This window comes from Giraffa tippelskirchi, chromosome 3, assembly GCF_054371585.1.
Source record: "Giraffa tippelskirchi isolate mGirTip1 chromosome 3, T2T-mGirTip1v1.2.pri, whole genome shotgun sequence".
In the NCBI taxonomy this organism is placed as follows: Eukaryota; Metazoa; Chordata; class Mammalia; order Artiodactyla; family Giraffidae; genus Giraffa; species Giraffa tippelskirchi.
Window position 1 is genome coordinate 45028880 of NC_137277.1, and position 22842 is coordinate 45051721.

The window sequence follows — 22842 nt, forward strand, 5'->3', positions numbered from 1 at the left end:
CCTGGGTCAGAAGTAGGGCAGAGAGTCACCTCTCTGAGCCTCCATTCCCCTTCTCTGTGCACCAGGTGGTCGGATTGGGCGATCTCAGAGGTCTCCAGGGCCTTCTGGGGTTGTTCGTGGTTGTCTGCCCTATTTGAATGTTTCCCCTGGGGGCCTCGGGAGCAGTCCAGATGCCCTCTGGTCCTCTGTCAGCAGAGGGTTGAAGACAAAAGCCATGAGTGGTGACAGTGACGGAGCATCTGGGGCCACGCAGAGGAGGGGACAGAGCCCCGCTGACCCTGCTCCTGTGTGTGCTTCTTCCTCAGTTCGACCCTGGGAACACAGGCTTCATCAGTACAGGCAAGTTCCGGAGCCTCCTGGACAGCCACAGTTCCAAGCTGGACCCACACAAGAGGGAGGTACTCCTGGCTCTTGCTGACAGCCATGCCAACGGGCAGATCTGCTACCAGGATTTTGTCAACCTGGTGAGCACTCTGGGTCCCTCGCCTCTGGGAGGGGCCTGTTTGGGGGTGTGGCTTAGAGGACCTTTTTGGATAATTGATGGGATTGGGGGGTCTTCAGCACTGAAAAACTCCAGGCTTCAGCAGATGAAAGAAAATCACCAAGGACCGGATTTTTCTTTATCTCTGGGTTCTGCTTTCCATAGCATCAGCACTACTCAAAAGAGCCCCTGGCCATTCCAGACCTGACTATGGCAGCAGCAAAGTGGCTGCAGCTGTTCCAGCCCTCACACCCTCAGACCTCACCCCGCAGGAGAGCAGAGGAGCTCTTTTTATGGAGCTCCCGCATGAGGCCTGGGATTTCCTTCCTTCCATTGGCCTAGATTGGGTCAGTGGGATGTGCTGATTGACTCAAACCAATCAGTGCCCACCCTGGGGGTTCAGAGTGGAGTCACTTCCATGGAAATGAAGGGCTGGAAGTGGGAAGTCATCGTTGGCAGGAGAAGAGCTGGGGAGTGGACGTTGGGAGGATCAGGCCAGACCTTTCAGGAGCAACAGGGCACATGGGTGAAGGTTGAAGCTCTTCAGACCTGCTGGCAGTGGTCCTGGGTGATCGGAGGATCTGGAGACAGGAGGCCCATGAATCCTGCCCAGTGGTCTGGTGTCTTGGAGTCAGGACTTCCTCCTCACTGGGGTTACTGCTGTGCTGTTTCGGGGCTACAGTGGCAGGATTGGAATGGGGTTCGGTGGGGTTGAGCAGGAAGCACCCCACTGTGGGTGGAGGAGACGTGAGCAGAAGCTGCATGAACTAGCAGGATGAACACAAGGCTGGGAGATTCCACACGGTTTCCCTTTAGGTGGAATGGAAGAGTCGCCTCTCTTCTTGTCACCCATGAACTAAATGACTGGTATGAACAGTCAGTTCATGAACATCCAGGCTCCTGGAATTCAGAGACGTCAGTGATGGGGGAGCCAGGACCTGCCATCGTGCCATGTCCGCTCTCTGATGCGCAGGCTTTGGTGTTATTTTAATTGCCTCTTGATTGAGGACCTGCCTTCATCCAGAGATTAACAGATGGCAGCGAGCAGCTGTAAGGCTTTTAGGGGTGAAGTAATCTGCTGTTCAGATTGGGCCCAGGGAGCAGACCTTTTAGAGGGTGGGAGGCAGAACTCAATTAAGCAGGGAAGTTGGGGACATTTGGGATTCATGGGATGGGTCATGGAGGTGAGTTGTGTGGCTGGGAACCCAGCAGTGCCAGCAAAGATCAGGCCACGGGTTTGAGCTCGTGGCTCCTCCACAGCCCCAGCGCTAGCACGTTCGGGGCATGCTCTGCTGAGCCAGGGGCAGAGCGAGAGCATGGTGGGGCCAGTGAGTGGCTTCTCTCCAGCTGGGGGTTCGGGAAATCTTCTGTGTGAATTCGCAACAGCAGGTTGCTTGTTGCCCTCAAGATTTCTCTGTTCGAGTTCTGAGCTGGAGTGGCCAGCCAGAGCCTGGATTCCTGTGAGCAAGGCTGCCCTGGAGGGTGGGACTAAGAAGGGGCTCACCAGGAGGAAGGTTCTGGGAAGGGCAGAGAGCTTGGGGGCTGGAAACAGGCTGACCTGGGTCCTGCTTAACGCTTTGCCTTTGCCACTCAGTGGGAAAGATTCTCGGAGCCCATTTGTAAAATGAAGCCAAAGGACACCTTCTTCAGGGTGGTGGTGTTGTTTAGTCGCTAAGTCATGTCCTACTCTTTGTGACCCCTTGGAGAAGCCCACCAGGCTTCTCTCTCCATGGGATTCCCCAGGCAAGAATACTGGAGTGGGTTGCCATTTCCTTCTCTGGTTGATCTTCTTGACTCAGGGATCAAACCTGTATTTCCTGCATTGGCAGGCATGCTCTTTACCACAGAGCCACCTGGGAAGCCTCTTCAGAATGGTGGCGAGGATTAAATAAGATGAAATGTTTGAAAGTTTTTGTTGCCTCTTAATGTTCTTCCACCAGGTTAACTCCTCTGTATCCTTTGTGAGCCTTTTCCCACGCCAACCCAGGCAGAATGAACTAACCTTATCCTGAGCCCTCACAGTGCTTTGCGCAAGCCTCTCTTCTAACACAGACCACATTGCATTACAGCTGAGTGGTCAGGGTTGTCATGTATGGGTGTACAGGTTGGGGACTGTAAAAGGATGCCAGGCAGAGAGATGAATGAGGACTGAAGTGGCCTGGGCTTTGTTCAGCAAGGCCTGGAAAGGGTGCATCCACCTGGAAGAAGAGGTTCCATTATCTAACTGGCATGAAAGCACCATATGGGCCAGCATGGGCCCCAGAGTCAGGCAGATCTGAATCTGAATCCTGACTCCATGATTTACTAACTATGGGACCTTGAGAAAATTACTTTCCAAGGAAAATTACTCTCCAAGCTCCCATCTCCACCTTTATAACACCGGAATAATGCGATGCGCCGGATAACAAAGGAGACATCATCTTTTGCTGCTGTTTACACCTCTGTCTCTCCTGTAAGCTCTGTGAGGCCAGAGACCATGGCCGCTGCTGTGCCCAGCACAGTTCTAGGCACATCAGGGCAAAGGTGAATGGTGAGTGTGTGTGTGTGTGTGCATGCACTGCTTCTCCCATACTCATGCTGAGCTCCTCCCCACCATGAGTCTGAAGCTGTGTGTTTGTGAGTGCACGTACATGCCTGGAGATTGGGGGAGAGGATGGCTACAAACTAATCTGATCACCTGGTCTTGTCTTGGGCTTGCAGTGAACGCAGAGCCCTAAGCCCTGCCTGAATTTACAGAGCTGCCAAGCCACTGAGAACCAGGCCCAAGCTTTGCAGGCATGGAGGGGATGGGAATAGGGAATTGTTGGAAGGGGTTCATCTGGGAAGGCCTGCTAGAGGGGGGAGCCTTAAACCAGATTTTGCAGGTGTGTGCAGAATCCAGGAGAGGGGATGGGCACTGCTGATGGAGACTCATTCGTCCTGACCTGGTCTGAACCCAGATCCTCCCCAGCTCCCTGCCCCCAACAGGGCTTCAAACCCCTATGCCTTTGTCTAGCTGGTTCCCCTCTGCAGCCCTGTCTGGACTCCTGCTTTCCGGTTTAGCCTGATGTCTACTGCTGGGCCCACAGTCCCAGAAATACATTGATAATCCCTACCCAGCGACCATGAGGCAGCCCCCAGGCAGCACTGTGGACTCTGGGGTTGGGAGAGCTGTGTCTCTAGAATATTTCCCTATATGGAGGGTCTAGAGTGGTTGGGGAGAGTGTGTGGGAGGTAGCAGAGGCCTCTGAAGGCTGAAAGTCAGCAGATCTGCCTCTGGGAGTCAGGCTGCCAGGGCTCTGTGGGGGAGGGGCCTGTCCTGGGGCTCCCTGAGTATCACAGTTCCCTTGGGGTCACTCAGGACTGATGACCTTCCACAAGCACAGCTTTGGGTTCTGGTTCCAGGGGCTGGGGATGCTGACTCCTACTTGTCTTGCAGTTCTCACTCATGCCACCTCCTCCAGGAAGTCCTCCCTGACCACCTTGGAACCAGGTTGGGCCTCCCTCTTGTGTGCTCCCACAGCAGGCTTCACTGTGAACCATGATTGCTGGTTACTTAGGTGGCTCAGACAGTAAAGAATCTGCCTGCAATGCAGGAGATCTGGGTTCCATCCCTGGGTTGGGAAGATCCCCTGGAGAAGGGAATGGCTACCCACTCCAGTATTCTTGCCTGGAGAATTCCATGGACAGAGGAGCCTGGTGGGCTCCAGTTCATGTAGTCCCAAAAAGTTGGACATGACTGAGTGACTAACACTTCCACAGTTTCTTCACTTTCACTTATCAGCCTTTGACACCCCTGTATTCCCATGTCTGGCAACACCTGATGCTTAATAGTTGCTCAGGAAACTGTGAGGGATGACAGGCTGGTGGGTGGGAGGAGGTATCGTGGATATGAATCCAGGCTCTGGAGCCTTATTGGGTTCAGACTTGTTGGATTCTTAGAAGTCTCTACTCTTTGGGCTCCTCATCTGGTGGGATGGGGATATTCATGGTCTTTATCTAGCAGGTAGACTAGTTGCATCAAATGATCTGAGCTGTGATGTGCTTAGAACAGCCCCTGACACAGAAGAGCTTGGTGAATATTGCTTCATGTTAACTTACATTTAACTCCTTGCAAACTATTACAGAAGAAAGAGGAAGATGGCCTCAGGCCTGGGCAGTCTAAGGAACTGGCTGGCTGGGACATGGGATGGGGCTCCCCTGAGACCCTGGTTCTGACCCCCTCCCCCACCCTGTTTCCCATGTAGATGAGCAACAAGCGGTCCAACAGTTTTCGCCAGGCCATCCTGCAGGGGAACCGCAGGCTCTGCAGCAAGGCCCTGCTGGAGGAGAAGGGGCTGAACCTCTCCCAGCGACTCATCCGTCATGTGGCCTATGAGACCCTGCCCCGGGAAATTGACCGGAAGTGGTACTACGACAGTTATACCTGCTGCCCCCCGCCCTGGTTCATGATCACGGTCACACTGCTAGAGGCAAGGATGGGGGTGGTGAAGGGGCTGCTGGAGGGTCAAAAGGATATCATTTTTTGTTTTCCCTGCACCCTGTAACATGTGGGATCTTAGTTCCCCAACCAGGGATCGAACCCGCACCCCCTGCAGTGGAAGCATAGAATCCTAACAATTAGAACCACCAGGGAAGTTCCAGGAGGATATCTGAGATCACAAGGGGAAAGGCAGCACCTTCACCACCGAAAGGTGATGGTTGAGGATCAAATGGCAGTTGTCACGGCAGGTCAGGCCCTGGTACAGGGCATGCAGGTGTTGTTATAACCCCTTGGCCGCAGAGATATTACAGAGATCATGACTTGAAGTCATATGCACTGCAGCAAAACCCCTGTATGACCCTCCCCCCCCCACCCAAACCAACAGCAACAAGAACAGTGTCAGAAGGTCATTGATTGGGGGTGAATTCATTAAAGCAACATCTGTTAGTTCCTCCCAGAGTGAGTGGAGTGAGCCTCATGGAGGGGTCATTTGTTCCCCCCGGACTCCATCTTCCACCTGAAAAGTGAGAATAAGCAGACTTGCCCTCCTTCTCCCGTGCGATTCCTCTGTTTAGAGCCAGAGAGTGGCTGGTGGTGCTTTCTGAGCACAAAAGCATTACATCAGTACATATGGGAAGGAGTGTTTATGAAGAGGTAAAAGTGGGCTTCATGTATTTTGCAGGAACATTCTCCCCTTAGGGAATCATCCTTACCTATTGTAATTCTAAAAGTCTCATCTTATGCAGCACGATCCAAAGTACCACTTTCTGAATCAGCGCTCCTGTATGAGGGACTCTGAATTCTTCCCGCTCTTCAGCCCCAGAACCTGCTGGCCCCCACCCCCAGCGCCAGCTCTCAAACTGATGCTTGGCTTCCTTTTGGCGTTTTATAATCTCCACCGTTGCTCTTCCAGAGCTAGGGGCCTAATTACCGCCCCTGCGTACGTTCCTGTAAAATTCCTGCGGAATCAAACTGCAGGATCATTAAGCCTCATGGCATCCTGCTTCTTCCTTTCTTAAATCAGAATATCTGGACTGCAGACCAGAGCTCCTCTGTTTGTTGTTCTGGCTTCCTCCAAGTACATGTTGAAGTTGCGATTTTTCCGAGATATTCTTGGACTTGTTCTCCAAGCGCTTACTGTGTTGGTCTATTTATTAACTTCTATTTGAGGACCAATAATAACGAGTTGGCTTGCAAGCTGTGTTTGCTGCCAGGCCACCCGCACGCATGGTGGTAGGTGAACAGATTCGGCTCCCAGGGAGTCCAGCTGCTGGAAGCCCTGAGCCATTCCCAGGCTCAGCCCAGGAGGGCTTAACCCCAAGCTAATTACAGCTGCCTTCCCTCAGCTGATGCTGTTCACAGGGCTGGCTCTTCATGTACTTTATCTTTAAAAAACAAAACAAAACCTTATTCATTTATTTTGGCCACGCCGGGTCTTAGGGCTTCCCACTAGGTGGCACTAGTGATAAAGAACCTGCCTCCCTATGCAGAAAACATGACATGTGGGTTCGATCCCTGAGCAGAAAGCTCCCCTGGAGTAGGAAATGGCAACCCACACTAGTATTCTAGCTTGGAGAATCCCATTCTAGCTTGGGGAATCCATGCTGAATCCCATGGACTGAGGAGCCTGGCAGGCTACAGTCCATGGGGTTGCAAAGAGTTGGACACGACTGAGCACGCAGAGACAGATCAGGTCTTGGTTGCAGTGCGCAGGCTTAGTTGCCCACAGCATGTGGGATCTTAATTCCCTGACCAGGTGTAGAACCAGGTCCCCTGCATTGCATGGTGGATTCTTAACCACTGGACCACCAGGGAAGCCCCTGGTGGGAAGCCCGCCTTTTAAAAAAATATTTTACAGTTTATCATTTTTAAACCTCACAATCACCATGGAAATGTAGACATGAGTGTTCCCATCTCCAAATGGGAAAACCACGTGTCGCTCTTTGCAACCCCTTGGTCTGTAGCCTGCCAGGCTCCTCTATCCATAGAATTTTCCAGGCAAGAATACTGGAGTGGGTTGCCATTTCCTACTTCAGAGGATCTTCCCAACCCAGGGATCAAACCCACATCTCCTGCATTTCAGGGGGATCCTTTACCACTGTGCCACCTGGGAAGCCCCAGAGAAACAGAGGACCAGTGAATTAAAATAATTTGCCCAAGGTCATCCAGAGGAGCTGGATCTTTTGTCCAGATTGGTTTCCAATTTTCAAAAACCTCAGCTGTGTAAACTCGAACCACCGATCTAGAAGAAACTGGAAAACGATGAAATAACTGTTTCAGAGTCCTTATACCAAAGCCCAAGCCTTTTGTTTTACATCTAGTTCCAGTAACCTAACTTTCTGATTCCATAACAGTGAACATAATGGGAAGCTACTGGAAGAGGGCCTCCTCCCCACCAACAAGAGGAAGTAAGAACCTGGTTGTGGTAACTGGTTAACAACTTGCTAACACCCAGGCATGGCAAGAGAGGACAAAAGAAAATGTACAAGCAAACCTGAGTCACAAAGAAACACAAGAATTTGGGATCATTTAGTACAGGAGCAAAACCCCCATCAATTGCTGGAGAAGACATTGCTGCTATAGCCCAGATCAATACCTGAGGCATCCTTAAAATTAAGAACCTAGGGACATGAATTATGCATTGTAGAAAGAGTTCCAGGGAGAAATAGTTAAAATAAACACTTTTTTAGGGCTTAAACAAGTATGCTTCAGTCATCTTCACAAAACAACTTACGTGAAGTGTTGATGAGAATTCAGAGAAATTGAAACCCTTGTGTACTGTTGGTGGGAATGTAAAATGGTATAGCCATTGTGGGAAACAGTATGGCAGTTCCTCAGAAAATTAAATCAGAATTATCATACGATCGTGCAACTCCACTTCTGGGTGTATACCCAAAAGAATTGAAAGTAGGGACTCAGATATTTATACCCCCATGTTCATAGCAGCATTGTTTACAATAGCTAAAAGGTGAAAGCAACCCAAGCATCCATCGACAGATGGATGGATAAACAAAATTTGGTAGATACATACAGTGGACTATTAGGAAGCAGAGTTTGACCTATGTTACAACATGGATGTATCTTGATGACATTATGCTGAGTGAAATAAACCAGTCACAAAAGACAAATGCTGTGTGATTCCACTTCCACACAGTCCCTGGAGTAGTCGCGTTCACAGAGACGGAAAGCGGAATGGTGGTTGCCAGGGGCTGGGGGGTAGGGAATGGAAATTAATGTTTCATGGATATAGAGTTTCTTTCATCACTTTTACAAGATGAAAAGAATCCTGTGAATGGATAGTGATGCCCATTATGAATGTATTTAATACCCCTGAACTCTACACTTAAAATGGTTAAGATGGTAAATTTTATGTTACATGGCTTTTGCCACAGCTGGTTTTTTTTTTTTAAATCAACTTATGTGGCATTGCCTCAGCCCCCAAGTGGGTATGTGAGTTATTACTGGAATTAAAGTATAAAATCCTCCAAACCCTTTCTGCTTAACGCTGAGGAAATGTGGGCAGAGACCATGAGACCATTTTGTGAACACTGAACACAAAATAAACAGAAATGGAGTGAGAAGTGGTGGGAGCTAGCTTGGGTGCTGGTCACAGGGGTGTGAGAAGGACAGATGGCAACTTCCCAAGGGATTCCTCATGGTAATGAGCACAGCGGGGCTTCCTGGGCAGTTTGCTACCTAGTAACAGCCTCTCTGTACTCTCTGCTCTCCTCCAGGTTGCCTTTTTCCTTTATAACGGGGTGTCGCTGGGCCAATTTGTACTGCAGGTAACCCACCCACGATACCTGAAGAACTCACTGGTTTACCATCCACAGCTCCGAGCACAGGCTTGGCGTTACCTGACGTACATATTCATGCATGCGGGGTGAGTACTGGTGTTCTTTCATCAAGACTCCTTGCAGAAAAATAACTGGTCCAGAGAGCCTGAATTGAAATACATTTTTTTTTAGTTTATTTTTATCTACCAGCACACAGGATTTGAGATGGCTTCTTAAAACTTATCTAATACCAAACTGTATGTGTAAATTATTAGGAGTATATGGGAGATGAAAATATTTTACAGTTGGTGGTGGTGATGTTTGTGCATATCTGTGAACATGCCATTCAGTTCAGTTCAGTCGCTCAGTCGTGTCTGACTCTTTGCGACCCCATGAATTGCAGCACGCCAGGCCTCCCTGTCCATCACCAACTCCCGGAGTCCGCCCAAACCCATGTCCATCGAGTCAGTGATGCCATCCAACCATCTCATCCTCTGTCGTCCCCTTCTCCTCTTGCCCCCAATCCTTCCCAGCATCAGGGTCTTTTCCAATGAGTCAACCCTTCGCATGAGGTGGCCAAAGTATTGGAGTTTCAGCTTCAACATCAGACCTTCCAATGAACACCCAGGGATTGATCTCTTTTAGGATGGATTGATTGGATCTCTTTGCAGTCCAAGGGACTCTCAAGAGTCTTCTCCAACATCACAGTTCAAAAGCATCAATTCTTCGGCGCTCAGCTTTCTTCACCGTCCAACTCTCACATCCATACATGACCACTGGAAAAACCATAGCCTTGACTAGACGGACTTTTGTTGGCAAAGTAATGTCTCTGCTTTTAAATATGCTATCTAGGTTGGCCATAACCTTCCTTCCAAGGAGTAAGCGTCTTTTAACTTCATGGCTGCAGTCACCATCAGCAGTGATTCTGGAGCCCAAAAAAATAAAGTCTGACACTGTTCCCACTGTTTCCCAATCTATTTCCCATGGAGTGATGGGACCAGATGCCATGATCTTAGTTTTCTGAACGTTGAGCTTTAAGCCAACTTTTTCACTCTCCTCCTTCACCTTCATCAAGAGGCTCTTTAGTTCTTCTTCACTCTCTGCCATAAGGGTGGTGTCATCTGCATATCTGAGGTTATTGATATTTCTCCCGGCAATCTTGATTCCAGCTTGTGTTTCTTCCAGCCCAGTGTTTCTCATGATGTACTCTGCATATAAGTTAAATAAGCAGGGTGACAATATACAGCCTTGACGTACTCCTTTTCCTATTTGGAACCAGTCTGTTGTTCCATGTCCAGTTCTAACTGTTGCTTCCTGACCTGCATACAGGTTTCTCAAGAGACAGGTCAGATGGTCTGGTATTCCCATCTCTTTCAGAATTTTCCACAGTTTATTGTGATCCACACAGTCAAAGGCTTTGGCATAGTCAATAAAGCAGAAATAGATGTTTTTCTGGAACTCTCTTGCTTTTTCGATGATCCAGCAGACATTGGCAATTTGATCTCTGGTTCCTCTGCCTTTTCTAAAACCAGCTAGAACATCTGGAAGTTCACGGTTCACGTATTGCTGAAGCCTGGCTTGGAGAATTTTGAGCATTACTTTACTAGCATGTGATATGAGTGCAATTATGCGGTAGTTTGAGCATTCTTTGGCATTGCCTTTCTTTGGGATTGGAACGAAAACTGACCTTTTCCAGTCCTGTGGCCACTGCTGAGTTTTCCAAATTTGCTGGCATGTTGAGTGCAGCACTTTCACAGCATCACCTTTGAGGATTTGAAATAGCTCAACTGGAATTCCATTACCTCCACTAGCTTTGTTCGTAGTGATGCTTTCTAAGGCCCACTTGACTTCACTTTCCAGGATGTCTGGCTCTAGGTAAGTGATCACACCATCGTGATTATCTGGGTCGTGAAGATCTTTTTTGTACAGTTCTTCTGTGTATTCTTGCCACCTCTTCTTAATATCTTCTGCTTCTGTTAGGTCCATACCATTTCTGTCCTTTATCAAGCCTATCTTTGCATGAAATGTTCCTTTGGTATCTCTAATTTTCTTGAAGAGATCTCTAGTCTTTCCCAATCTGTTGTTTTCCTCTATTTCTTTGCACTGATCGTTGAGGAAGGCTTTCTTATCTCTCCTTGCTATTCTTTGGAACTCTGCATTCAGATGGGAATATCTTTCCTTTTCTCCTTTGCTTTTCACTTCTCTTCTTTTCCCAGCTATCTGTAAGGCCTCCTCAGACAGCCATTTTGCTTTTTTGCATTTCTTTTCCATGGGGATTTTCTTGATCCCTGTCTCCTGTACAATGTCACGAACCTCTGTCCATAGTTCATCAGGCACTCTGTCCATCAGGTCTAGTCCCTTAAATCTATTTCTCAGTTGCACTGTATACTCATAAGGGATTTGATCTAGGTCATACCTGAATGAACATGCCATTAAAACTATACAGTTTAGGGGACTTCCCTAGAGGCGCAGTGGATATGAATCCTCTTGCCAGTGTAGGGGATGCAAGTTTGATCTCTGATGAGGAAGATTCCACATGCCGTGGAGCAGCTAAGCCCGTGTGCCACAACTGAAGCCCGTGCACAACCCTGCATGCTGCAGCTACTGAAGCCCATACACCTAGAGCCTGTGCTTTGCCACAAGAGAAGCTACTGCAATGAGAAGCCTGTGCACCTCAACGAAGAGTAGCTCCCACTTGCTCAAAGTAGAGAAAGCCTGCACAAAGCGATGAGGACCCAGTGCAGCCAAAAATAAATAAAATTTTATATATATATATATAAATTGTACAGTTAAAAAAGAAGAGTGTATGGGAAAGAGAAAACAAAGTGAGATCAGCACACACATACACAGCATGTGATTCTATATATTTGCTGTAGGTAGGTTACAAATTAACTCTGAGCTTCCTGGTGGCCAAAGCAAAGAGGGAAATGTGGTCAGCCACCAGGTTCATTGTCCATAAACTATGTGTGAGTGCCCCTATAAGTGAGATAAAGCACCGATTTGCTGAAAGGAGGTATACCTATATGGTGACGTAAGTCTTCCTGAGGAACTCTGGCAATATTACAGTTTCTGTTTATAGAGCCATGTGACCTCTTTTGGGACCTGGAGTGCCACCAGTTCTCACGGGCTCATCTTACTCCATGATAAGGACCTCCTAGCTGGTCAGGTGACCACCCAGGTCCAAGTCTCTTGAATGCATGATCTTGGCTGGAGACATTTTTTACATAGTGGAAGCGTGGAGTTGGAAAGTCAGAGTCCCTGGACCCTAGACGTCTGCAGTGTCTTCTACAGACTCTAGAGAAGTGGAGGGAAAGCGTGGAAAAAGCCCCGAGGGTTCCTGTCCCTGGGGATGCCAATGGGAAGAAGGTTACCCAGGCCCTCATGGCTCTTTGCTTGGGAGAATGACCCACAGTGGCCAAGAGGAAGCTCCACTGTGAACCTCAGCTCCTGCTGAGCTTCTAAAGGGGCCACAGAGCCCCCACCCCCAACTGGCTGCACCTGCTGGGGAGGCTGCTTTGGGGTGAAGAGACTTCTCTGATGGCCGCTGATGAATGTCTCTACTCTGAGCCTAAGGGGTTGGCAGCCTGGCCTGTTATGTCCTGGCTTCGACTTCAGGGCTGAGGAGGAGAGTGGGGAGGCCCTTCATGCTTGGGTATCCTCATGAGCCAAGATGTGGACACAACAGGAACTGGGGAAATAACTTTGACTTACTAAGTTATTTTTCAAAAAATATTTATTTATTGCTGCACTGGGTCTTCATTGCTGCATGCAGACTTCACATTACAGTGGCTGCTCTTGTGACAGAATGTGGACTTTAGGAGTACGGGCTTCAGTAGTTAATGACACATGGGCTTAGTTGCCTGGCAGCATGTGGGGATCTTCCCAGACCAGGGATCAAACCCATGTCCCCTGCATTAGCAGGTGGATGCTTAGCTACTAGGCCACCAGGGAGCTCCCAGCCATAGGGTCTTGTCCACTGCTGGATCCCCAGCCTCTTGACATGCTGAGTGAATGACTGTGGTCTCTCTGTATAGGATAGAACACCTGGGACTCAACGTGGTGCTCCAGCTCCTGGTGGGGGTGCCTCTGGAGATGGTGCATGGAGCAACCCGCATTGGGCTTGTCTATGTGGCCGGTGTCGTGGCAGGTAGGCAGGTGGGCCCAGAGTCCATAGGGGTGAACCCCCCCAGGGTGGCTGATGAGACCTTGTGCCGTCAGGCAGGCCCCAGGCTTCCAGGGGACACTCATCACCCAGGCTCCTGACTGCTAGGGTTCTCCTCCGGGTACCTCTCCCCACCTCCCCAGGGAGACCAGACGGGGATGCCACCCAGAGAGGGAGGCATGTGGCAAAGTGAGTGGAGGGTACGTGATTTGGAGCCGGCAGACTGACCGAGGTTTCAGTGTTTCACTACCATGTCGTAGCCGTGTGAACTTGGGGAAATTCCTAACCTTCTCTTGGCCCCCATTAAGCTTTAAGAGGAAACTAATGAGATCTGCCACAGAGAGTTGGACACGACTTAGCGACTGAACGACAGAAAATGAGATATTTGTGCCAGATGTGAGGAGGGCGGGGCGAGGTGAAGAATGAAATAAAGTAAGGGTACTGAGACCCTGGGGGTGGGGGGCCACTTGTACCCGAAGGGCAGTCTTGCCTCTGCCCGGGCCAGCCCTTGATTGACCCACTATGGGCAGGAGAGAGTCTGGCCCAAGAGGTCCTGAGCACTTGTGCCAGCTGGAGGAATCTGGGCCCTGGCTGACTCGGCCCACGTGGCGGGTGATGAGTGTAATCACTGTGGCCTTGAGGACGGTGTCCCAGCTCCCGGTCCCCTGCCCCGGTGGGAGGGGAGGTGGACTGGGGTGAGGTGGACAGAGGACAGTGTCCCAGGTCCCGGTCCCCCACCCCAGTAGGAGGGGAGATGGACCAGGGTGAGGTAGGGAGAGTGGAGGAGATTTCTGCAGAAGTCTGCACCAACTGGGCTTCTGAACAGAGGAATCTCCCGGGTGATGTCTCCAACTTTATTGCTGGCTTTTTTCTTTACAAGGTTTGCTGCTTCAGCTCTTCACCTTGACAGCGGTGCCCAAGGGAGCTTTGCATGTGTGTTTAAATAAGATCTTAATCCTTTCTGAGTGGCATTAAAGCTGTCATCAGGAGAGCAGGGCAGCATCGGCCTTGTAAACAGTGGGCAGGCAGGGACCCAGGAGTGAGTGGGAGGGCTTCTGGAATCAAAGAGGGAAGGCTCCCACCCCACCCACCCACCTATCCATCCCAGGAGAGGCTGGTCTGCTCGTTTGTAAACCCTCAGCCTGGGAGGTTGGCCCAGCGCCATTCTTCACTCCTGTGCTGAGGTTGAAAACTTGGCCACCTTGGACAGCGCCTACGCCAGCCTCTCCCAGAATCCAGCACCTTCTGCATCCTTGAACAAAGGTCTAATGAGCATCTCTGTGTGCCAGACTTCCTCAGCCACCCACATACCCCTGAGTGTCGGCATCTGGAGATTCAGAGCCACGTTTTCCATACCTACCTACTCAGAGACCCAGATGGTTAATGGCGAGGAACAGGGAAGTGCTCGTAACACTTTCAGTTCGTAGTCAATTAGGTGGGAGTGCTAGAGTAACCTAGAAGACAACACAGATTCAAGATGACTCAGGCCTCGTCCAAACCAGATGACGTGCAGCGGGGAGGCAGTGCAGGTATTACTTCCCAGTGACACCAGTGCAGAAGGGGTTGGTGTACAGGCAGAAGGGGGCTTGCCAGCTGAACCTGAGGGTGTGGGTCTGTACTGCAAAGCAAATGACATGTGCTGTCCTAATTGAGTCATTGATTCAGAGCAGAGGGCATTCTGGTCACCACATCACGTCATTGATCTCCAGGATTGAGCTGATTGATCCGCCTGCACCCTTTCCTCCTCCTCTGCTCTGTGTGCCTCCCTCTTCAGAGAGGGGGTGCCCGTTCAGACAGTTAGGCTCTGACCAGATAGCCAAGTGCCTGTCCTGTGCAGGCTGTGTTTAATCCCCTCAACAACCCCCTGAGGCAGGTACTATTACTCTTCACCTGTTATAGATACAGAAGCCAAGGCTTGGAGAAGCAAAGTGACTTGCCTAAGAAGATGCAGTCATAAGTGGTGGAGCTGGGCTCCGATCAGGCTGTCTGACCCCAAAGGCTATGCTCTAACATGACCTTAGCATTACGAGACCCAGAGGCAAGACTTATCCTTTATGCATGGAATTTATCGGAAACCAAGGGAGGCCTTTTTTTTTTATTTTAAAGACTTTTTTGATGTGGACCATTTTTAAAGTCTTCATTGAATTTGTTACAGTATTGCTTCTGTTTTGGTTTTTTGGCTGAGGGCATATGGGATCTTAGCTCCCAGACCAGGGATCGAACCCACACCCCCTGCATTGGAAGGCGAAGTCTCAACCGCTGGACCACCAGGGAAGCCCTCCAAAGGGGAGCGGTGTTCATAGACATTATGCCCTGCTCCTTAATTCCTGCCCATTGAAAATATTCCAAATCCAAGGCCATCTCATTTTGTAACAATTATAACTAATCTCTGCTCAGCATATCTGATGGTCCAGGCATATGGTAAAGGGTTCACATGTGTTATCACCTCATCACATTCCTCTGAAGTGGATACTGATACCCCCATTTTATAGGCAGTTCAAAGAAGTGGAATCTCCCTATTTGCTCAGCCAAGAAATCCTAGAACTGGAGTAGAAACTCTTCCCCACACCTGTGCCTCTAGCCAAAGCTTGAAGCCAAGGTGTATCTCACTTCCGCTAATGATTATAGGGCTGAATTTAAATACTTTAACACCCAGTCTTGGGACTTCCTTGGCAGTCCAGTGGTTAGGACTCTCAGCTTCCACTGCAGGGGACATGGGTTGAACCCCTGCTCAGAGAACTAAGGTCCTGCAAGCCATGTGGTTTGGCCAAAAAAATCAAAATAGCCCAGTCTTTTTGCTGTTTTGCCCAACTTTGATTATAAATTCTGTAGATCAGAAGCCATGGGTGCACCCCCAGAGCCTGGCACAGGGTTTGGCACATGGCAAGCACTAAATGAAAGAGGACATACACAAATAAAGTTATACTGCTTAAAGGTAGGTGTTCTGGCAATTTTTATTTGGATTTGCTTTTCTTTAGCAACCAAGGGAGATGCTGGAGGACACCTGCTTTAAATTTTGCAGGCTAAAATTATCACAGCTGTGCATTATGGCAAAGTCGCCAATTCATCACCATGCTGGCATGGACCCAGGGTTTCGGGGGGTGGAAATTCACAGCCCTGACTAGCACTAGTCCTTTGGTTTGTTGCTGTGCAGAGGTATGGCTTGTCACTGTGGCTTGCTTCTCTGTCTTCTGCCTTCCTGACCTCCGTGGGTTCACACTGGACATTTATTGAGCTGTCATCCCTTAGGTTTGTCAGGAATCCTCCCTGGCCCTGGCTTCCTACCCTGGGATGGCTCTACTCTGTTGATATGCAATACCAGCCCATACTTCTACTTGACTTCTCCCAGTCCCTCTGAAAATGAAAGTGTTAGTCACGCAGTCCAGTGTGACTCTTTATGACCTCATGGACTGTAGCCCACCAGACTCCTCTGTCCATAGAATTCTCTCCCACCAGACTTCTCTGACCATGGAATTCTCTCCAGGCAGGAATACTGGAGTGGGTAGCTATTCCCTTCTCCAAGGGATCTTCCTGACCCAGGGATCGAACCCAGGCCTCCTGCACTGTAGACAGATTCTTTACCATCTGAGCCACCAGGGAAGCCCATAGTCCAGGACTAATTTGCAGTCATTTAAGGAAAGTCTTTCTGCCACAAATGGAGGGCAAATGGGTCCAGATCATTACCTTCTAGATTCTAAAATCAATATTCAAACCCCAGACCCTGGATCTTAAGCCAAGGCTTGGATTATTGTATTTCTGATCTGGAAAGAACCCTGGAGGTCCCCTCCAGTGAATGGCAAACTTTACTCCCCATGTCTCACCCCCATTCAGCCTGAGCAGCTGTCTGCCCTCTGCTCCATGGGATAGGGGTGTGGGTCAGGTTTCTTTGAAAAGAGAGTCTCACTGCTCAAAAATTGGACAGCCTTAGAACTAACCTTCTCATTTCACAGATGTAAAAACTGAAGCCCAAAGAATTCAGGGGCTGTGTCCAAGGTCACACAAGTAGCCAGTCCCGCCCCCAGTTGACCATCGTGCCACCATCCAGACTGACCTGTGGCCCTGCCTGGGGTCAGGACTCCCATCCATGGATAGGGTGAGGGAAAGGTTGGTGCATGGAGGCTGGACCCTGCCACCTCCCTGCCCTGGTGGATCCCACCGGGGAGGCTGAAGGAACAAAAGCTGGGCCTGTCTGTAGGGACTCACCCAGAGGAAAGAGGCCAGCCTGGGAGCTTCCTCTCTCCAGATGGTAATTAACGAGGAGTGAGGAGCTTGGGCCGCCAGCCCTGCCCAGCCCTGCAATGCAGCCTTCTCCACCAGCCCTAGCTGGGAGCGTGGGAATCCTTTGTCATGCAGATCTCTGCCTGCCTGCAGGCCACCCTGGGATTTTTTTCCCCCTCCTGTTATATAGGGTTGACCCCATGGCTCAGCAGTTAAAAAAAAAAAATTATCTGACAACAGATCAATATCTAATTAAAGCTGAAGGGGAAGCATGAAAGGGGAGAGGAAAGATTTATAGTTGCCCTGGGAGGGGAGAAGGACTCGGGTGTTCTTAGTTCATGACAGTTTGTGTTTTCCTTGAGAGATGACATCCCCCTGGAGACAAAGACTCTGTTGTGGGGAATCTCTTCTTGGTAGGGTCTCAGTGAGCCTGGAGCCTTGAGAGCCATCTGGGGTGGGGGCGTCAAGCGATGGGGGGAGAAGGCAGATGATATTGCTGCTACCTCTCCAGGTCCAGGGTGTCAGGTACCCTGGTTCCCAGGCTGGCCCCAGCCTCTTCCTTAGAAGCTGACCCTCCACCCCCATAGGGCCTGCAGAACTTGGCCTTCTGCCTTGCCCTCCTCTCTCCACCCAGGCAGGGACTAATTGGCTCAGGAGCCTGCGGGCATTTTCCAGTGGTGATTTCTGCACACTCACCCCGCCAGCCATCTCTCATCCTCTGAGCCCTGGGTTCTAACTCCCAGTTATTTTTAGTCTCCTGTGTCCTTCCCTGGAAGCCAAAGCATTGATCACACTTAAATGAGACCAGAACAATGCATTGCCCATCTCCTCTCTGCCCAGCTTCCCTCCCAGCACCAAAGTTTCTCATCCTCCAGACCAAGAGTCTGTACCGTTCCTTCCCCCTAGGGGGTATGACATCATCTTTCTCTCTTCCCCAGAACTTCTCAAGGACATTTTTCCTCCAAAGATGCCCAGCTCTAGAGATCCTGTTGGCCTGTTGTAGTTTCACTCAGTTGGAAGTGATACACAGCAGGTTTCTGGGTGCTATTGAGCATGGTAGAGGGTGGAAGTTGACAGTTTAGGGAGTGGCTGCTGGAGAGGCCAAGAGTACATGGGTTTTGTGTCAGGCAGACCTGGACTCATGTCCTGGCTCCAGCTCTTCCTACGAGGTGGCTGGGGCCTCAGCCTTCTCGTCTCTGCAATGAGGCTGTTAGCGTCTGCCTCAGCAAGTGGGCTTGAGGGTCACACAAAACGTTTGGCAGGTGTCTGACACATAACGCCCCATAAGGGTGGCAGTTTCTGCAAAACTACTGCTACCATTTTCTTGTCATTGCTCAGAACCCTGAGATAGCACCCGGTGAGGCCAGATGGCCAGGCAGATGATCTGGGTTGGAGCTCTACTGTGGACAAGTCACTTCTCTCCTTGAGACTTTGCTTCCCAGTTGTAAAAGGAGAAGTTTGAACCAAATGGTCCTTTCAGTTGTAAATGAATCTTTTAGGAAGCTCCAGGGTGATGTGGGATCCCCCAGGAGGAAGAGATGGAGCTTTTGCTCTGGAGTCTCAGCACTGAGGCTGCAGCATCCCAGCACCTGGGACTGGGGGTGGGGAGCGACTCCAGCATCCTTGAGTTCTCTGTCTCTCTCTCTCTGCACCAGGATCCTTGGCGGTGTCTGTGGCTGACATGACCGCACCGGTGGTGGGCTCCTCTGGAGGGGTGTATGCGCTCGTCTCTGCCCATCTGGCCAACATTGTCATGGTGAGCACCCCCATCCCTGAAGTCCTTTCTTGGCCCACCCCACCCCCTCCCCGCTGTCACTGGGCCTGGGTGTTAATCTTCTGGAGTTGGGCTTTAGATTCCCTTCAGTGCTCCAGCCTGGGCTCGGCAAGCCCCAGGTGGCCTTGACCAGTAGCCAAATTCAAGGACACTTCCTCACCCTCTGCTGGGCCACTTCCAGTGGGGCCCTTCCATATATGATCCCAATTTTCTCCAGCCTGGCTTTGCCTGGCTCCCTATTCCAACTCTTTGCTACTCAGTGGCTTTAAAAAGTGAAAATTCTTGACCACTAGCACCCATCAAAATTGTAATTCATTGTTTCCCATAGTTTGTTAAAAGTAAAGGCCTTAGGGGCTTCCCTGGTGACTCAGTGGGTAAAGAATCTGCCTGCCAATGCAGGAGACACAGGTTTGATCCCTGATCTGGAAAGATCCCACATGCCACAACTACTGAACCTGTGCTCCAGGGCTCGGGAGCCCCAACTGCTGAGCCCACGTGCCGCACCTACTGAAGCCCTCATGCCCTAGAGCCCCTGCTCTGCAACGAGAGGAGCCACCGCAATGAGAAGCCATCACACCGCAACTACGGAGTAGCCTCTGCTCACCACAACTAGAGAAGAGCCCCTGAAGCAGTGAAGATCCAGCATAGCCAAAAATAAATAAAATTATAAAAAAAGAAGTATAGGAACCTTAGAGATGATCTCATCAAAATTCTCAAATAGGAAAGAAGGCTCTGACAGGTTAAATGATTTGTCCAAAGTCACAATCAAGTTGGTGACAAAATGGGGTGTTGAACCCACATCTCTTGGCAACCGTTTAAGTGTCACTGTCCTCTACCAGCCCATCACAGTGTCTGGACACCATCATCCCGTTTCTCATGTACTTCCTCGCCTTTTCCTGAAAGGCAGTCTAGTGAACTAGCTAACAGCAGGGGCTGTTATTCAGCTGAGATCTGAATGGCAGCTACCTACTTCCTGAAGAGTGACCTTGAGCAAATGACTTTAGTGCTTTGTGCCTCAGTTTCTACATCTGTGAAATGGGATGAGGTAGGACGAATGAGATACAGTGAAAATAACCACTTGGTTTAAGTGTTAGCTTCATTCCTGACCCCTCACAGAAGAGGCTAGGGTGGACTCAGAGTAGAGACAGGACCTTCAAGGCAAGAAATTGAAAGCCATCTGATAGTCTTGGAGGAGGCCAAGAAAGACAGCTTCCTTGTTTTGGAAGCAGTCTGAAGTTTGGAGGCTGAAAGAGGAGTCGTTGGCGGTGCTTGGTTCACTCTGCCTGATGCCCCCTGCAGAGGCACAGCCCAGGTCTTACCCATCTTTTCCCCAGTGCCTGGAATAGGGCTGGATGCATGGCAGAGGGTACCCACTAAATCTGGGGACAGGAAGGAGGGAAGAGCCCGAGGGAGGGGAGGAGGGACAGTGTCCAGGAAAGGAATGGCTTCTCTTTGGGATCCTCTTGTTCTCACTTCCCTCCCTCATCACTGTCTTCACCCACGTGGCAGATATTCAGATGCTCAGTTACAACAGTTCATACAGTTCCTAAATTCCCCCACATCTTATTTATTTTGCCCGCGCTGCCAGGCATGTGGGATCTTAGTTCCTGGACCAGGAATCAAATCCGTGCCGCCTGCAATGGAGTCTTAACCACTGGACCACCGGGAACTCTCCTCCATTTCTTCTTTATCATTGCTACTGTCAGCTGTCCTGCTCCTCAACACCATTCCCTGTCTTTGCACCAAAGTCCCATTTGTACCCTGAGAGAGAAAGAGCTGCCACAGAGGCTGGAAAGCCCATGTGAGGGTGTGTGGGGGAGGTTGGAGGGGGTGAGTGTGTTTACACACAGGGTGCGTGCCTCTGTCTGCTGAGCACCTGGGAGCCCAGGGCCGCCTCACATGGCCCTTTAAATGGGTCATTCTGTATCAGTGCCACCGCTTTCCCCATACACAGCTTTTCCTCTGAATTCTGCTTCCGCCACTCCCCCTCCCCCTGCCCCAATTCCTTTCTGCAGGGGGAGGAAATGCCACCCTCCCCCAGCTGTTCCCCACAAGATGCGTCTGTGTGGAAGGACATGAACCAGCACAACTGAGAAAAAAGAGGCAAGTAGGACTTCATAACGGTGCCCTGTTGCCACCCCTTGCCACCACCTGGGAAGTAGCTCTGGTGTTCCGGAAGTTCCCATGATGAGGGCAGACCCAGAGCCCAGGGTGGGGCATGGGGTTGAGGAGGGGGTGTTTGAGAGCAGCTTTCTTCCCAATTTGTACTTCTTTCTGCAAGTAGCCAGCAGTGGTGCGGCTGAGCCGTCCCATCCGAGAGCCCAGTGCTCTTCCAGAAGGACGTGGCTTTCTCTGGCCAACGGGGAGCTTTGGGGTCCCTTGGAGTGTGACATTTGGTAGCCCTCCTTTAAAAAGCTGTGTGCTGCTTATTGGACAGTGAAGAATGCTCATTTCACTCATTTCCTTCTTAGAAAAGTCAGTTTCTTTTCATCAAAAGTCTACCTTTACCCAAACTAGCTCAGTGCCCAGCAATTCGGAGATGCATTAGGACAAGCCAAATGAAATTGGTATTTCTGTGGGTCAGAAGCCTTGGCAGTTTCATATGGTTCAGCCTAATAGATGATGGATTTTTTTCTCCCCAGAATATTAGCAAACGTAAGAGGAGAGTTCTTTTTTTCCTTTATTTTTATTTTATTTTGATGCTTTCAAACTGGTGTTGGAGAAGACTCTTGAGAGTCCCTTGGACTGCAAGGAGATCAAATCAGACAATGCTAAAGGAAGTCAACCTTGAATATTCATTGGAAGGACTGATGCCAAAGCTGAAGCTCTGATAGCTTTGGCCACCTGATGCAAAGAGCCGACTCCTTGGAAAAGACCCTGATGCTGGGAAAGATAGAAGGCGGGGGGGAGAAGGAGACAACAGAGGATGAGATGGTGGATGGCATCACTGACTCAAAGGACAATTGAGTTTGAGCAAGTTCTGGGAGATGGTGAATGATAGTGAAGCCTGGCATGCTGCAGTCTATGGGGTCACAGAGAGTCGGACATAACTGAGTAACTGAATAACAAATAGTTGATTTACAGTGTTGTATTAGTTTCAGGTGTACAGCAAAGTGATTTACTTATACATATACATATATCTATTCTTTTTCAGTTCTTTTCCCGTATAGGTTATTACAGAGTATTGAGTAGAGTTCCCTGTGCTGCACGCTAGGTCCTTGTTGATTATTTTGTGTATAGTAGTGTATATACATTTAGGGGGCTTCCCAGGTGGCACCAGTGGTAAAGAATCTACCTGCCAATGCAGGAGACTCAAGAGATACATGTTTGATCTCTGGTTCGGGAAGATCCCCTGTAGTAGGAAATGGCAACCTGCTCCAGTAATCTTGCCTGGAGAGTCCCATGGACAGAGGAGCCTGGCGGGCTACTGTCAGTGAGGCTGCAGAGTCAGACACGACTGAGTGACTGAGCACATACATTTAGACTGTTGATCTTTAATTCCAAAGTGAAGATTTGGTCTGTGTGTATATACCCAATAAACCACCTCATTGGAGCAGAAGGAGAAAGAGTATGCACCTGTCAGGAAATGTGGATTTGAGGTCTGGTATTACCTATTTTATGCTATGAGTTCCTTAACTCCTTAGGGATTCTGTTCTCTCATCTGTAATCCTTTCTTCACAAAGTAGTTGTGAGAAAGACATGAAAAAAATGCAGGTGAAAATGTCATTTATGTGGCAGATCACCATACTGGGAGATCCTGTAGGTATATGTGTGTTTATATTAGTTAGTTAGTTTAGTTGCTCAGTTGTGTCCAACTCTTTGCAACACCATGGACTGCAGCACGCCAGGCCTCCCCGTCCATCACCAACTTCCGGAGTCCACCCAAACTCATCTCCATTGAGTCGGTGATGCCATCCAACCATCTCATCCTCTGTCATCCCCTTCTTCTCCTACCCTCAATCTTTCCCA

The 22842-nt window shown here is 49.7% G+C and overlaps 1 protein-coding gene across 2 annotated transcripts in view; it reads left to right on the forward strand.

Moving 5' to 3' along the window:
- The window catches only part of RHBDL3 (rhomboid like 3), a 56899-nt gene that overhangs the window by 20089 nt on the left and 13968 nt on the right, over positions 1 to 22842 (forward strand). For both annotated transcript variants that reach the window (XM_081579791.1, XM_081579792.1), the window contains 5 exons: positions 306 to 464; positions 4708 to 4932; positions 8678 to 8826; positions 12754 to 12866; positions 18755 to 18855. In XM_081579791.1, coding sequence (XP_081435917.1) covers positions 306 to 464; positions 4708 to 4932; positions 8678 to 8826; positions 12754 to 12866; positions 18755 to 18855 — 747 coding nt within the window. The remainder of the gene's footprint in view (positions 1 to 305; positions 465 to 4707; positions 4933 to 8677; positions 8827 to 12753; positions 12867 to 18754; positions 18856 to 22842) is intronic.